The following is a 17,653-nucleotide window of genomic DNA, read 5'->3' as shown; positions in this document are numbered from 1 at the left end:
TGTCGGGACACCTCGGACAGCGTGGACAGATTCTGGTTACGCTGTGGGGGAGGAGGTGAAGGAGAGATCAAGATGATTTACCACTCTTTTAACCAACCAACAGTCCTGATCAATACAACCAAATATTCACAGATTTTTCAGAATTTTACAGTTTGTTTAGATCAGTTTTAGCTGCAAGCAAAACCATAGAAATGCTAATTTTTTTTCTAGATCTGCACAAAAAGGGTCGATTGAAGGTACCGTTTGACTGGAGAAGTTTCGATGCTACTAGCTACTGGGCTATTTCGGTTGATACCTTAAAAGTATGGAGTACCGATACCCAGCCCTTGATGCACAACGATTAAGCTAATGTTCGCTGATGGAAAAAAATGTTTTTTGTTTCCAACTGACTCATTTTAAAATGAGAATCTTGTAAAATGGGTCTTAAATATGCACTCAATCGCTACATACAGGACATTGGGCTAATGGGGCGATGCTAAAGCTACATGCCCCATGCATAAAGTCACCGTCCTCAACAGTTGCTGACTCATGAAGTCTATTTATCACACTTCAAACCGTACGTCTCAATGAGAACGTTAGCACAGGAACAGACAAACGTACTGCTTTCTCTTGTGCTTTTGGTTTTGGGGAAGCTTAACAAGACGCCGCCCACCGAACTCTCTCTAAATGCAGAGTATCGCTCTCAGTACGGCCCCCATGCACATTGCGTCAGTGTGTGTGTGTGTGTGTGTGGGGGGGGGGAATAACAAAAGCTTGGCAGGTCAGCAGTGCCAGTTACCGTTGCTAAGCTATGATAGTACAATCACTGCTCCGGGGAGGGGCTTAGCGCACAGTACATTTAGCCATTGGGCTTTCAAGATGTTCCGTCTCGGACCAAAGGCGGGTCACAGCGGTCTAGTCAGGGGTTAAGATATCTGTCTCTATACAGATCACTGAGATATAAAGCCTCCCTGTTCAGCCTCTTTGTAGCATGGCTAATGATCTGCTCTAAGCAACATGGAAAAGCACGTCTTATATTTAAACAGGCACTCTAAGGGTGACTATGAGAACATACATGTGACGGTGGGCCTCTCCATACTCCGCTGCTTGCCGTTGAAATGAGTAATGTGATCTGCCGATTGTGTTTCTCACACTGGAAACTGAACCTCCCTGAGGGCCCGACGCCGCTTCTAGAGTTTCCATCTGCCGGGCCACTCATTATCTGGCTCTTTAATGAGATACCTGAGAGAGCCACGACCTGCTGGATGTCACCAGGCTTGACTTCTTCAGGCTCCAAAAGTGGAATATCAGACTCAACGTCTGATTGTGATGCTGCATCTGACAGAGAGTGCGTGAGGTGAGGTCAGATGCATGTGTATGTGATGGTCTGTATCTGACTACATCGTTCGTACAAGACAGGCAGTTAAAGGACCTGGATACACACAACCTGTATACGATACAGGCAATACAGTGGAACAATAAGTCAGTCAACATGTTGTTGAGCGTGCGGGAGAAGAAAATATGGTTGTGTGGATGCTGTTTGTAAGACACCAAAAGAGAATGAGATTGCCATTAACTCTACTTAGAGTTAATTGATTATTAAAGACTGTATTAGACTTTTGATGCAGTATTAATTGGGGGGTTTTTTGGCCACTAAGGGAAACGGAACAAGCTGTAAACACAACATTGTCGTACCGTCACCTTCTAAAGTTGTTGCGTAGAACATAACATCCATTATTTACCCATCTTGCAGACACAGAGCATCATCAGCATTGATATTGTGTTGTCCGGTGTGTAGTTTCATGACGTTTGATGAATCTTTACCTCTGTGTTTTTTTTGTTGTACAGAGCAAAGCAGCCGATGGCCTCGCCCTTCCCAGAGGCAGAGGCTCTCGTTGGGCCCTCCAGACGGAGTCGGACTGAGGGAGGGAGCTCCGAGTACAGCTGGTAGGACAGATTCCTCATCACACACAGTGAATTCTCCAAACCCTGAGCATGAAGACAGACGGAGAGGAGAGACAAACTGAAATAAATAACCAACTGACCTGAGTGGAGGCAGAAACATGTAGTCTGAGCACAACTGAGAAGCTCATACTCCGATCATATGGAATGTAATTGAAATGCCTGATGTCCTTTGATGTAACAGATTACTGAGGCATTGAAACATCTGTTTTGAAGTGGGGTTGTATGAGGTACTCATCCATAATCAGTGTACTTCCTACAGTAGGTAGGAACAGGAGTACCAGCAGGGAAGCGAAGCAATCGAAGCGCATCAACATCAGATGAAGCGTCCGCTATATTTAGAACATCTTCACAGGTTTACTTGCCGTCAGACAGATATACAGTCTCTGTTTTCGACGGGGAACTGTAACCGTGGTTCTCACCCCGTTTCCAGTTAGTGAAAGACAACTGTAACATTCTGTTCGCCTAAGAACGTCTTGTTCAGCGCTCGACCGTAGTTCCACCCTCTCGTGATAAAAAACTAAAACAAAAATGGCGACGGCGAAAATGCCAAACTCGAGTCTTCAAAACACTGTGACTACTTCCACTTCCTACAGTGGATACTAGACTACCACCTTTGTGTGACATTTCCAGAACGGTCACCTTGTTTTCTCCCCTTTAATAAAACCGAGGACATCCCCCGTGGAATGTTCGTCCAATCAGATGCAAGGAAGGGGTCACGTTGATTTTGAATGGAAGCGATGCATTTATCAATCATCTGCCAGTTGGTTACATGTTTATCCAAGTATTTCACAAGAAATTGTGGGTCTGTTGCCTGTTGACAGTGCTCACTTAGTCAACGCCTGGTGAAACGTGCCAAACCACAATGAGTGGGGAAGAATGTACGAGGGGCAGTCGGTGACAAGTCATGCAAAGACTCACTGTGTAGTCAGAACCAGAATCCCCTTTATTGGCAAAGTACATGTGACCATACAAAGAATTTCCTCTGTGCTGTAGAGCTCCAAAAAATGATTAAAAACATTCAGTGATTCAGTGAGCCACAACGTTGCACTGTGTGCAAAACTACACAACCTGTATTGACTCAACCCCACATATACCGTCCTCACTACAGCTGCAAAAGTGGATTAATCCGTTGCTGAAAGTAGTCCCCAGCATACTTTTTTACTCCCGATTTAGAAACGATTGCTAAAAACAAGCGTTTTTAGGAAATTACTGAGAATTACTGACAGCATATATGTGAGCTTTTAAAGATTCACATCCTCAGTAGTGTTGTATCAGATCATATTTTAATGAATCGGTACCAAAATAAAGCGGATCCAATTCCGTTCCTTTCATCTCTGAACTATTCTGTCCACTGTGAGTGGAGGTGACGTTTTTCTGAGTGCTCCGGTGCGACTAACTCTGAGTTCAGACACAGAGGTTGGCAAGTCACACGGATCCACTAAGCTCCGACACTACAAGGAGCGGTGTCCAAAAGATTCCGATAGCAGCTCCTTGTTTGTAGGCAGCTCGTATCAGCTGTCGCTAACCAACATTGATTCTGTGAATAACTTGATGACGGGGCAAAAGAAGACCGGTCTGTTGGGGTTAAAGTGCTTTCCGCAGCCGGAGTCTGTACTTGGTCAAAGATTGTTTGTGAGGGAAGACCCCCTCCCCCACACACACTCTGTAACAGCACTGCACCATGTGAGTGGACTGAGTGGACTTTCTGTCTTATGAGACGTCGTCTCGCAAGATGATTGAACCACGTCAATTTCTGGGAGTTGCATTCTCCCAGTAAATCTGTCATAAATACTATATTGATCATTTAAGGTGATCAACTTTATAGTACTGAACCGGGACCTTCCGTGTTTGGATCTATAGCTATTATTTCACTGTGTCAGAAACATACGTAGTCAACATTTATCTGTATCTGATTGGACTCGGCAGGTTGCCAATATTAAAGGACTTGGATCGGGATCCCTCGTAGGAACCAATGGGCTTGGGGTTGAGGTAGGGAAGTCAGAACGTGTTGAGAACATAATTAAACTTCACCTTGTTGGTTTTGGTCTTGAGTTCTTTGTTAATAAGAAAAGCATAGACAAACACATTCCTTATTCTTTAACATAAATACGTTATTAAATATCCTAAGATGCCGTGAAGTCTTTCATTTGGTGTAATCTTGGCTTTTTGGTCGTTCGATCTCCAGCTCTGATGGCTGGTGCTCATAGCTACTGATGTTTTGAAGGGTGCCGTAGCCATAACGCCCGTATTGATTTTCGAATCGGACATCGTTATTTATGGTGTATGAAAATGTCACAGGCTGTAGCGGTGCAGGTCGGGGGTTACCTTGTCGTCTGCCCTCTCCTCTTGTTGAATGTAGGCCACCAGGGAGTCCACCAGGCCTCGCATGTCTCTCATCTTCTGCCTCGTCCTCTCGTTCACTGAGCTCAGGTTCCTGCACACAAACACACACAGAGAGAGACATGAACCCACGAGGCTATCAGAACACAACGCGGTAAAGCTGCCTCGCTGGAATTCATCTCGGAGGGATTTTATGAATCTCTTCTAAGACCCTTCAGTAGCACCTTCACCACTTTGAAAATAAGAGGTACTTCTTTGGATCTTACTGCACTTGCATGTAATTCTATCTCTGTCCAGAACTTCAGAGACTGCATTCAGTGAAGTCAGCACAAAGCGGTCCTCTATTCAAATGTACCTTTGAGGGGAGGCGCTTTAATGAATCAAGGGCTGGTCCAATAAATTATGCTGGTGTTTTGTTTCCAATAGAAGCAACCAAGTCCTGTCCCCATTCTCAACTCTGATTTGTGCCTCTGAATAGCCAGCAACTCCATAGCAACGGCAGTCGAGGTTCATGGATTCTAGTATTTAGTGCCATTCAGCAGACCGAACAGGGAAAGAGGAGGAGCATTAGAACGTTGATTTTTGGAGTATCACTGTTACTCTTCAATCCACGCTAGCAGAACCACATACTTTTCATTTAGCTCCATCGGCCACGTCAAGATTTTGATTCCTCAATACTTTGATTGATGACAAATAACTGCTTAAAATGACTCTCCCATCAGCCTCTGAAGGTGGCGGACTACGCCATCGGGAAGTTGGGGAAGACCTACAAATAACTCCAGGCTGAACCGGCCGGGGGTCATAGATTTGTTTATTTATTTTATTTCTGATGTCAGTAGTCAGTGTATGATCCTCGCAGACAGCACAGAGCCTATCAGACTAGGCCAGTCTAACACTTTTAATATCTAGGGGGGATAGTTAGGATCAAACCTCGTTTTTGTTGTGATCTAATTAGCGTTTTCATCCTGAAAGTGACAAACTGTGACTACTAGTGTTCCGGCCCGCCTCAGCTGGTCCGACCTTTCGTCTTTGATTTAGAGCGGTGATGACGTGTTTGTACAAACTTAGGAGGCAGGTGTCAGCAAGACATCCTTCAGTCTTCAGCATCACCTACCAAAAAAACTGTATTAGTGCTAAAAATGACTGCCAAAAGATTTGCGGCTTGCATTAATTAAAAGGCTTGTCCCTCTCAAGGTCCCGGTGCGTCTCTGAGCCTCAGCTGTACTTTGTGCACAGTGACACTGTCTAACCCATAGTGATGAATCAGAGCCAGCGTTAGACACCGGGTACTGGGTTGAGCAGGCTCTCCCGTGGAGTCACCTGAGGCAGCCGCTGGTGTTGTAGAAGATGTCTCTCTCAGGTGGACTCAGTGGGACGCTGCTGCACAGAGGAATCAGTACTTTCTCCGTCAGCTCTGACAAAGCTTCTTTGGACAGCTTCTCCTTCAGGTTGTCTTTGGAGGACAGATTCCACAGGACACCTGCAGTCAAAAACAAACTGTTTTTTATTCAGCTGTCTGAATAACTGCGTATTTTGAACCAGTAATATAAAGATAGAGAGGACTCAGTTGCGACGCCTGGATTACAGGTGTACATCAATGCACGGACATAAGGTCATGTCGGGGTTCAAACCGGTGCGAGATCAAAGACCAGTACTACCTGTGATGGTCTTCCGAAGCTCCTCGTCAGGTTTGTCGAGGATGCTGACGAGGTGCATCACTCCACCGGCGTCTATGAGCGCCGCCTTGTTGTCAGCGTTCTCGTAGATGAGGTTCCGCGCGGCGCCGGTGGAAAAACACTGCACTTCTTGGTTGTCACTGGAGAAGAGCTGAACTAGAGCTGGAATGCCATGCAGGACACGGACCTGAGAGAGAGAGAGAGAGAGAGAGAGAGAGAGAGAGAGAGAGAGAGAGAGAGAGAGAGAGAGAGAGGGAGGATTAGGAACAACACACACCAAATACACACATATGGAGATGAGGTGCTGGTAATGGACACCAGTCAGACAAAATTAAAAAAAAGCAAATGGACAATTAAACACATAAATAAATTGCTGCAAATAAGGGAAAAATTACCAAACATGCAACCGTGTTACCTGGTTTTTGGCTTCGTTGCTATGGTAACACTTGTGTTGTATGTATGCAGCTCCCAGAACTTGCAAGGCAGCATCTGACTCGGACAGATATCTGACAGCTGTAGCCATGTCCAGACCCAGCATACTGCACGCACGCACACACACACACACACACACACACACACACACACACACACACACACACACACACACATAATAAGTTATATGATCATTTTCAACAATGATTAATCTGTTAATTATATCTTTCCAAATATGAATCCATAATTTTGTCCATAAAATAAATCAGATAAACATGAACATTTTTTCAAAATGTCTGTCACACACAGTCATAATGGAGTGACACTCCTTCAGCCTTTCACCACCTCTGCATGGCAACCGTCTTACATGGAAACAGCATACATATATGTATTTGAGCTACGATTGAAGCCGACCCTGGCCAGATGTGGCCCAGATGTTTACCCAGGTAAATGAGTGAATGATGTGCCTCACCCTTCCAGTGGGTCATTGCTGTGTATCGACACTCCGTCCAAGACATCCACTCCTTTCCCGACGCTCCTCACGCTGCGGAGCGAGGCGGCCCGTTGGAGGGTGGCCTGGCACTGCCCTGCCCCCATGTCGTGGCTGGCCCTGGACACGTGCTGCTGCCACTGTGTCCCCCAGCCGTCCCCTGCCATGGGGACCCCCCTGCCGGTCCCCACCCAGCCCTCCTGACCGAAGGCAGAGCCCTGCTGCTGCTGCTGCTGGTAGTGCTGCTGTCGGTTGGTGATGCGGCTGATGGTGCGGTGGGAGGGTCCCTTGTAGGTGTACTGACACGGCTGCTCCACCTGCCAGTAGCCTCGTTCCTGGGCCAGTGTCCCGCTGAGGCTGCGCCTTAGGGAGCCGAGGGGAGGCACAGTGATCACGTAGGAGGCGTTGTCTGGAGGAGGCAACACGGTGATAGGAAGTGCCTCCTGGTCTGCTTGGCACAGTGACTTGGAGCGTCTGTTTCTGCTGTGTGACTGATGGGAGGACCGGAAGCTGCTCTGGACCACGCTGGTTTGATTATGGCCCGCCTTGGAACTGGTTTCCGCAGCAGAGCGAGAGGAGAAACCAGAGGAGCGAATGGGTACTGTGGGCATCTGCAAGGTGGAAATAAAAAGGGTTAGCAGACACACTGCAGCAGGGAAAGATAAATACCCTTTTTCACAGAATTTATGATGTAAAAAGACACATTGGCATAAAACTTCCCCTGTACTGCGAAAAGTAGTATAGCTTTCACAGTACAGACAGGAGAAATAATGTACCACTAGTATTTTCTTTTCTTAAAGGTGCTCAATATGGAATACGGAGAATATCTACTGCCTCCACACGGCTCTAAACGTGGACAAGGCTGAGCGGCTAGAAGCTAACGGTGCTAACTACGGCAACAGTGCTGACAGAGCTAACGGTGTTAACCCTAGGGGGGAACTGTAGGGTGGGACGGCATTATCAGCTGTAACCGCATGAGAACAGCGTAGCGCCGTGGTCGTAAGCTAGCTAGTGGGGCACAACAGAGAGACAGACCGGCTACACACAAAGCACAGAGAAACAGATCAGAACACACACAGAGGGAGAACGACTTCCTTTTCTGCTCAGGTAGACATTACTCCACTATAGATTCAGATTTATGTAGCACATGGTAGTTTGCTGCTGTATTAGTGCCCTTAATAGTTTTACAAGAAACCCCAGGGTTCACCGAGGCTAGTGAAACTGTCCAGGACAGCACAAAGGTGATGTGAGACGCTCCACAGTAAACAGCTCTTCCTTCTCTCCGTGATTAAAGCCTGGCGACTGTAAACTGCTGCAGGAAGTTCACTGCTGCCTCTGCATTGTGAGACCGGCCTGTTAGAAGCCAGGAGAACCAGCATCCTGTTTATATTTTTCTTTTGTCTTTACATTGTTCTGGATTAGCCAATTAGAACAGAGAGGAAACGTTATTCATACACATTACTGGGGCATTGCATTCCAGTGTGTGTGTGTGTGTGTGTGTGTGTGTGTGTGTGATGAACAATATCCTACTCTTTTAGAGAAATGTTTTAGATAATATAGTTAAAGTACTATTACAAATTGCAACTTTGCTCTCATTTCATAGATTTTGACTTGGAACACAAGTCTGATAGTCCCACCGCTTGTGTTCTGTCAGACTTAGCGATGCAGCTGCTCCTCCCGTATCTCAGCCAGGGTCACAGCTATCGCCGAGGTCACGTCAGGATAGTCAGACTCACCAGGATGTAGACTGTGTGTATAATAAGGCCGCCTTCTTCAGACAGAATCCTCCCCCACTCATCTGTTTGTTACCTTTTTGCAAGGGCACCAAAAGAGCATAGAGGCAAAGAGACGAAACTTTTGGACCAATGAATCTGTCGCCATAGATGCACGCAGAGACGTCTGTAGATCGGAGGATTCTTTTTTCGGCTAACCAACTTCCCAGGATGAATACTTTAAATTCCCCTTATTTATATCTGGTTCTGCCGGCTTCCAAGACGATTGTGATTGGTTTAAAGAAATATAAACAACCCAGAGCGGTTCTTCTTTTCCGTAATGCAAAATTTCGATGGGTAGTTCAATCTCAAATCCAGGTTGCTTGTGTTGTGCATCCTTTGGACTGCATGAGTAAACTCCACAAAGAAAACCATCAGTGAAACTTACAAGTGTCTGGCTGGGAGACTACAGTGACTCCACACAGAATGTAATACCTAAACCATCCACCAGTTCTTGTAGTAATATCAAAGAGCAGGACACCGTAAGTGTAGCGTTTGAAGTTGTCGTGTTAATATGTTCTTGCATATTTACAGTGTAATGCAGTACTGGCAGGCGGTACTCACAGCCATGACGCGGCTGGGTGTGTGTATCATGGATCTGGAACTGAAACCAAGGGCGTGGGAAAAGCTCTTGGCCTCAGGATGGTTGTAGTCTAGAAACAGGAAAGAAAGAAATATTAGTGTTTCTGATCATCACGCCATTGATGGTTCTATGTTAACAGTAATAGCAAGATCGGATCGTTTTTACAGATATTCAGTTTAAGAAAAAAAAGCACAGACCAACTATTAATGATAAGAAGACGTAGAAGATTATTACTTGCAAGACTCCATACTCTCTTTCCAACTGATGTTGCCAGTTGGAAGGAAAACTGGGAACCAACTTTTTCGGGTTCATAACCAATTTATTTTTGATCAACATGCTCATAACGGTTCAAAATGAAGTGTTCAAACCGAAACAGAACTCGTTGAATGTTGGTGGAAAAGGGATGTGATGGTTTGATCCGAACCCGTCTCCCAAACCTTCTCTAGTGTATCTCTGAGAGGAAGGGCTGCTGAGATTTGTCTCCGAGAGACGGCATATTAACATGTCGTTATTATCAGTAAACAGAAATCATCATGGACGCCACATTCAAGTCTTTGTGTATAACAAAGAACACTGTAAAACAAATGAATTCCCTTCACTTCACAGATGATAATAATGTACACAGACATTACATAGATTGCAGAATGTAACCACACGTGTGAACACTCTCAGACTCGTGAGCACATTATACTGTTAAACAATATACACGAGTGAGCTGCTATGAGTTGAGCGGAGGGAGGGAGGCGGGCGCTGCCTGAAGTCAACGGCTTGGAGAAAGAAACAACACGTGCCATCCAGCCCAGCAGGACGGAAGGAAAGGAGGGAGGAGATGCTTCTGGGAGGGGGCCTGGCCCTGCATGCCTGAGCATAAGCATCATCAGGTCAGGGGTGAGGGAAGCTCGGACACGACCACCGCAGTAAGGAGAACCCACAGTTTATGTAATCCGGTTCTCTTATTACACAGCAACAGAACCACAGGGACGGCAACCACCTTTACATATAAGGAAGATTTAATTTGCACAAAGGAAGCCAATTAGAGTCAATGCTTGGAAATCAATATTTAACGGAACGCGCCTCCATTTTTCAAATCTTATCCTCAACCCGACCAAGAGCTATGGGCCCCGTCATTTTAAAAAATGTATATGTAACTAGTGGTGATGCACGGGTCGACCCGCGCGTTCTGGGAAACTAAGAAAATACCACGGGTTTGGGCGGGCAGGTCAAAAAGTGACAAAGCAGCTCCCCGAGTAAGTTAGAAACATTGCGTGAAATAGTCCACCTTCTCTTCCCTTCTCTCTTTCAAACACACACACACACACACACACACACACACACACACACACACACACACACACACACACACACACACACACTCTGGACAGCTCCCGAGTTGCAGTTGCAGCAGGATCAGCATCAGAGCCGCAGCGCTCAGTCCTCGTCTCGGTCCGCTACCATAATGCATACATTTGGCACTTGGGTCGGGTTCTTAATTGACATATATTCTGATTGGGCGAAAAACTATCAATCTAATCTGGCAACTCTGCTAATGGACACGTTTGGACATGCATGATGATGGCGGACAGATCAAGTGTCTTCATGTAGACATGCAATATACTGCTATATATGACATTCAGAGCAATAATATAGCAGCAAACAACCATTTGCTATGTAAAGATAAAGAGGAATAATGTCTACGTGAGCAGAGAATGAAGTCACTATCCCTGTGTGTGTTGTAATCAGAGCTTCTCCTTGCTTTGTTGAAATGCAGTGCGCTTGTGTGACGGTCGCGGCTGATAACGCCGTCTCCACTGACAGCGTATCAACCCAACCTCCGGTTCCCCCTCAGGTAAACACTGTTTGCTCTGTCAGCACGTTTGCCGTAGTTTGTACCGTTAGCGCTGTTAGCAACGTTTGCTAGGAGCCGCCAGCACAGGCGGCGCCATGTTGAGAGCCGTTGGGAGGCAATCGAAGCGCTCCCAATCTTGTATAATGCAACTTTAAATTACCCCAGATGAATCCCAGTCACTTTGCGGTTATTGTCATTAAAACTATAAATTTCAGACTCCTTCTGCTCAAGCATAACATGAGCTTCACTGTGTATGTTCGTGACCTAGCTATCTATCTTGGACATGATCCAGGAGAGTGTGAGTGTCTCCAGTGGGCGATCTATTGGAACGCCTTGCAAATGTCCAGACTTCTCTGTCAGGGTGTCTGGTATTGTCTCCAATCTATACCCATGATGTGTCTTGTAGCTCTTCGTTGAAGGTTTGTGAATCACACACCCACTGTGTTGTCTGCTTCAAAGAGTGAGAGACGTAAAACTAAGTCTAATGGTTAGGTAACAAAAACCACACTCGCATGCCATGAGAAATCCAGAATATGGGAGTGCTGCTATCTTTAGTGTGTTTTTAATCAACTCCTCTCTCAACGTTTTATGAAACTGATTAAGCCCAGATGGCTTCTGCAAAACAAGAAGCCTCTCAGTGATTTATGTGTGTGTTGCGTATGGAATGTGTGCAGCTCCTCTCATTCAGCCAGTATCGGGTCATTGCAAAAACTCCTTTGACAACGTTTCATCTCGCAGAACACGAGCGTATACATACAGTTCAACAATTCCAAACTTAGCAAAACGTGCGTTGACTCAGCTAGTGCTTTCACATTATGCATACACAGTAGCCGAAGTGATGAGCTGATCTTACTTTGGTAACTTACGCCACTACTTTGTGGTCAATGGCTCAAGTGAGCGTTTCCATCGGGAAAAAACGAATGCAGATGGAGTCGACCTTTAAATGTGCAAGACACATGCAAGATGGCAACGACTGAGCTTGCGGCTTGTAGCTAACAGCGCTAACAGCGCAGTACAGAATACGGCAAAACGTGCCGACAGAGCTAACAAAGTCTACCAGAGGGGGGGGGGGTCCGGAGGTTGAACGCTTACGATGGACGCCGTTATTAGCTGTAGCCGCACAACATCAACACACACAGAGGGAGAGTGACCTCATTCTCTGCTCAGGACGTTAGGTTTCTGCTGCTAAATGAATGCTCTGAATGTCGATTAGCTCCTTTAAGCAGAACAATTGAGACAGATTTATGTATAGAATTGACTGTTATCACTTCGTTGGACCTTGGCCTTGGTGGTTAGAATGGTTACTATGTGCCCTTTGCTTGTTATCTCACTCAACTGCGAATCTAACTTCATTCACAACAGTTGAGAATATGGATGTTTTCACAACCTGTCAAACTTGGTAGTTTTTATTACAACACGCTTTATTTTAGGTCTCAGGATAATAAAAGGCCGGAGGTGCTTTAACTGTTGTTGAGTTATCGACATGTAAGTACATCTAATTTTCTCTGATGTTCAGCCCTTGAGTTCTTCTGACCCAGTGATAAATATGAGACAATGACAGCAGGCCTGACCCCACCGGCCAAAGTGCACACCGGCCTGAAATAGACTCTGATAACGGGCTGTGAAGAGGAGATTGGAAAGGAATGTTCCACACACTAGGTGGTCAATGAGCTTAGGAGGGGTGATGAACCAGACATCAGCTAACGTTTTTAAAATTACAATTTAAAGGGTAGAGTTCCTTCACACTCGTCTCTTGGGACTGCACTCATTTCCTTCTAAGTTTAGCATTATTTTTGCTCAGCTCACCCTCTCCATCTGTTTCCTTTGCTTTCTTTTTTTCTTTTTTTTTGTAGCTGGACTGCTTCCAGATTGTGTTGAGTTCAGACTACAATGTGTCAACTTCATCCAACTTTTTTTTTCTCTTTCAGTGGCATCCAACTTCAAATGTCACACAAAAGAAATTCCAAACTAAGGTCACAACAGGTAACGTGCTGATCTCCTGACACAATTTTACTTAAATAAACTAAAATATGCTTACCTAACTTTAAACACCACACCTCTTTACCGTAAAAACACATTTAAAGTCAAACTTATTGTGTGTGTTTATACATTTTAAAAGCAGGATAAAACCATTTTTTGGACATATTTGAGGAAACAGCATCTCAGCCTCGAAAACTCCCGACTGGGCGTTTCCCATCGAGGCGCAGCAGACGACATGGAGAGGATGCCTAATGGTTTAATTAAATCCATATTATAGTTATGAGCATTTTAATTCCAACATAATCATGACATCCATCAATCAATCAGTCTCTAACTTTTAGCGACATGGGAGGTGTTTGTGGAGCCACAGTCCTAAAAATGATATCATTTAAATTCCGCTTGTAACTGTACACACCGCTCAAATATTGTCATTCACTTGGAAATAGGTCACAGTACAGAAGCTAAAGACGCTTTGACTTCCCTTATAAAAAGCTGCTGAGGGCCATCGTTGAGCGCCTGCACACCCGTTATTACACAAACGATGGAGTGTAGCTTCCGTTAACTTTTTATAGGTCTGGATCGTGTGATGGATAATCACCAGCCGGTCAAAAAACTGACAGCGACATGTGACCAAAGTAGCCGATAACGTCTGCCGTTTAACTCTGCGTCTAACGTGTCGGACCTTTATCCAATCATCATCAACCAGAGGGAAGGCTAACTCAAATGAAATCAGAGTGGTCTGACTTTCAGCCCGACATCCAGCCGGCCACAGCTTCACCCCGTCTCGTTAACCGTGCTTTGTGGGGGGGGGGGACTTTTTGCCGTGGCATCACCATTAATATCTATACAGTGTTTATGATCGCATCGTTTACTAGAGCACAAAGTTGTTTACAAGAACATAAGTTCTTTGTTGATCTAGCCTCTTCAATTTGCTTGGATGCATTTAACTTTTAAAGAAGTTTCTTTAATCTTCATTTTCTAAGGAAAAACTTCTTTTTTTTTGTGGAATTTCAGTTTGACTTTTAAAAGTTAAATGTGTTTTTTTCATACAATTCTAAACATGTCTTGTTTTGGGTTTTTTTGTCACATCTCTTCTTTATGTGAACGTAGCAGACATCAATCACAGCGAATCAATTCCACAATAAATTCCATCAAAACTTGTTTATTGTTGAGAGGTAATGAAGAAACTCCAGAGAGGAACAACAACCACTGGAAAGAGTAAGTTATGCATGTTTTGTCGTTTCAAAGTACTGGATGTGGCCTTTAAAGATCGTTAGGCTGTGCGTGAGACGCAACGGGTCATTAGGGGAAAAGCTCTACGTTACAGGAAAAAAAATGTGGTTTTAGTGGTAATCAGTAACTTAGAAATGAATAGAATTAATAATTAATGCATGACATACAACATGCTCTGCTTTTATCGATCAAAATGCTGTTGCTGTCATCACCTATGTTGAACTGTGTGGTAAATGCTAAACAGCTGTGTGATGTTCTGGTTTGGGATTTTTGCGTAATAGAAAAGTTGTATAGAAGAATGGATCCGCGTTGGTTTGGAGGTATGCCGTTAGTCATTTTACTAGAGAAAGGACGCCTCACACGAGCTTACATTCAAGCTTTCAAAACAACACCCCGACTCCCGTGTCGGGTCAAACTGAGGTGCGTCGGTCTTATCAGACAGGAGAGGGAGTAGCGGTCCATTTCTCCTTCCTCTCCCTCGCTTTTCTTTTTAAAAAGACGAACGCGAGGTCACGACTCGGCCCGCGGTGAGACGGACGAGGATCATCTGAGAGGCTGACTGGAGAGAGACCATCAAGAGGGGCTTCTGTGAGCTCAATATTCACATCTGGGTCACACTTCTTAATTAATGGAGCAGCTGTTCTCATTCTACGTGTGAACAGTCATAAGACCGGCCCTGACCGGACCTGTGATGTCATAGTTGAAGTTTCCACAGAGAGGGAAAAAAAACAGGAAATGAGCAGGAAGTAGCTCACTCAATGGTGCGGCTCTCATAGTACACAAATACCAACCTGTGTAGCGGGCGAACAATACACAAATATATACAAACAGCTATCCTGGCCTCATTTACATACATTCTGGGTAAAATTGTGACATTATATACATTTACAAATGAGTCTAAAAAACTACAAAATGGCTTTTTAAAGTAAAATGACAAGAATAAACTGAGTGGTCTTTCCACTAAAGTCCTGTAACATCAATCCTCTGGAGACTTTTGGGACAAACTGGAGCACAATAACAGGCGCATGCTTAGCTTTAACACAGGGATGCTAACGGCTCTCATGCCACGCCCCTGTCACATTATCAGAGCCAAAGCTGGAGCCCAACACGGTCCTGACGTCTCTATTTAGTTCAAAATTCCACACCATGGCGAGATGGTTCGTGACTGCGTGAATAATAATGTTGCGGCGGCGAGCGTATATTCTCTCCAGACAGTTGGGTACATGACATTTGATTTTGGTATGCGGCTCTGCGTGTCCTCGGAACAAAACAATTAGCTGTTAGCTTAATTCGGTCCAATGAGGTCCTCATCTTAGAAAATTCAGGAGATGCAGAAGCATTACAATTCCCATAATGCAACTGTATGGCATCTGCCTCCTAAATGCCTTCGCTTTCTTTCGCCTTTTCACCTAAAGGCAGAGCATTGCTGACTTATTGACTTTTTTCGTAGTCTTTGTTATCGACCGGGCGCCAACACTTCAGCGGCTTATCTTTTAGAGTAAGAACCGTTTAATGGTTACTTTTACCCCCAAAATCCTTCCCGCCTCTGGAGCCAAACCCAGAAGCCCCCTCTTGTGTGTTCAGACGGTGTACAGTTACACTAGAGTGATACAGTTAACCCTCAGAGTACTCAGATCAAAGAAAACGGCACATTTTAAACACATACCTGCTGTTTCGTCTCTAACCTACACAGAAAGTGCACCGCACGACATTAATGTTTCATGAGCTGCTCGGTGAATGAATGCCAAACTTACAAGCCGACCCCCTGAGAAAAGATGTGAAGTCATGTTGCACGACATCGTGGGGCGGTGATGGTGAGGATGCATGGTAATTACGCCATAAACAGGGTAAGAATGTAAAACAGGCAAAGAAAAAGTATGAGAAAAAGACAACATTGTGAAGTAACGCTATAATGTACAACACTGTGGACACTTTAAAGTCCCTGTAAAATAAAAGCACCACATAATATATCATAAAAATATGTGCTGTTACCACGCCATAGACACTATTACAAAGTACGCTCTTACTGGAATAAATAAGAACAACAGCCAGAGTATTAAACCATTAAATCAAGCATGATAAGGTTACAATAAACTCAGGTGATGGGTAAGCAAGAAAACACACTATGGGGCTATTTACAGGAGCATTGTGGTAAATACGGTATCACAAAAGTGTTACAGAGCCAACAACGGTTCACCAAACCCACAATTCAATCCGCATAGTATAAGGATCCACTGGGTTCTATGAAACCACTCGCCTGTGCCCTGGTTTGTAAGCTAAAGCGTTTCTCATTGGAAAACAAATGGTGGACTTCAATATCATTTATATTAATAAGAACCGCTCATGTAACTATTTAGGACACAGGAGTGCACAGAAATAGGCTCTACCACGGGGTTACTTCACAGAGACTATTTATTTATTGAACTGCCGGACAACACGCTACACACTGTGATATGTGTATCGAGGTTAAGATTTTGGCCGGCCCCTAAGCAGCAGGTGGCTGTTTTAAGCACGAAGCTGTGATAAAAACCCACCGCACACCACCAGCCCCGGCACCATACTGGCAAAGTTGGCAACAACGTTTTCCCGGGGAGATGGTGGAGACCCAAAACGGAGCTAAAAAGGAGACCGGACGTTAGACTTTACACCCATCAGGAGGCCAGACGACTCATAACCAAATCGTATTGGTTGATAATAAGTCACTGATGTGTTTACAACTTGCTCCATCGCCAAAGTGGTAAAAAAAAAGAAAAAAAGAAGGATCGAGCAGCTTTAATTCCATTACATCACTCTGCCTTTTCATTCCTTATCAGTGCGTGTTCTACTGGTAAAGCTGTCCATGTTATTGCTCAATGTGTATGTAATGGTCTGGCAGCAGCAGTAGGTTCAACCTGCTGTATGTTGGCTGTAAAACAACATCTAGAGGAGCACTCTTGTTTTTTTAACGCGATGCGGTGGCTCACCTGTTGATCCGATCAGCGCGTCGTCCAGTCGGGGCAGGGAGGAGGACCTCTTCTCCGCCAGCCGCATCCGGACCTGCTCCCGGACCCTCCTGGCTTTGGCCACCGGGTCCGGAGACGGGCCGTCCGACGGAACTACATAAGCGGTGCAGGAGGTTTTGGGCTGCAGAGCGGACAGAAAACAGCTCTCCGCCACCGCAACACTCATTTTCACAGTGTTAATAAAAAAACAAAAAAACAAGCTCACACTCGGGACAAGAAAAGAAAAGTAAAAGTGTGTGTGTGTGTGTGTGTGGGGGGGGGCACACGGTCCTGCAGCGGGGAGGAAAGGGGGCGCGCCTCGAACCTCCTGTCTGCGCGTCTGCTGCGAAATGGAGATCGGTCAGCGAATTTAACT

At 45.0% G+C, this 17,653-nt stretch overlaps 1 protein-coding gene across 1 annotated transcript; it reads right to left on the bottom strand.

Moving 5' to 3' along the window:
* Positions 1–5: 5 nt before the first annotated feature.
* LOC137886893 (plakophilin-3-like) lies at positions 6–17,621 on the bottom strand (the record flags this gene model as incomplete). Its single annotated transcript, XM_068729563.1, has 9 exons — positions 17,260–17,621; positions 9,219–9,307; positions 6,865–7,493; positions 6,376–6,499; positions 5,943–6,147; positions 5,605–5,764; positions 4,270–4,378; positions 1,804–1,968; positions 6–41 (listed from the first exon to the last, which is right to left on the bottom strand). Coding segments are annotated over exons 1-9 (1,722 nt in total), but the record flags the coding sequence as incomplete, so codon positions are not given.
* Positions 17,622–17,653: the final 32 nt, after the last annotated feature.

This window comes from Cebidichthys violaceus, unplaced genomic scaffold, assembly GCF_023349555.1.
Source record: "Cebidichthys violaceus isolate CVI_PGR_0920_01 unplaced genomic scaffold, fCebVio1.0.p SCAF_467, whole genome shotgun sequence".
Classification (NCBI taxonomy): Eukaryota; Metazoa; Chordata; class Actinopteri; order Perciformes; family Stichaeidae; genus Cebidichthys; species Cebidichthys violaceus.
This window is presented reverse-complemented; position numbering and strand designations above follow the sequence as displayed.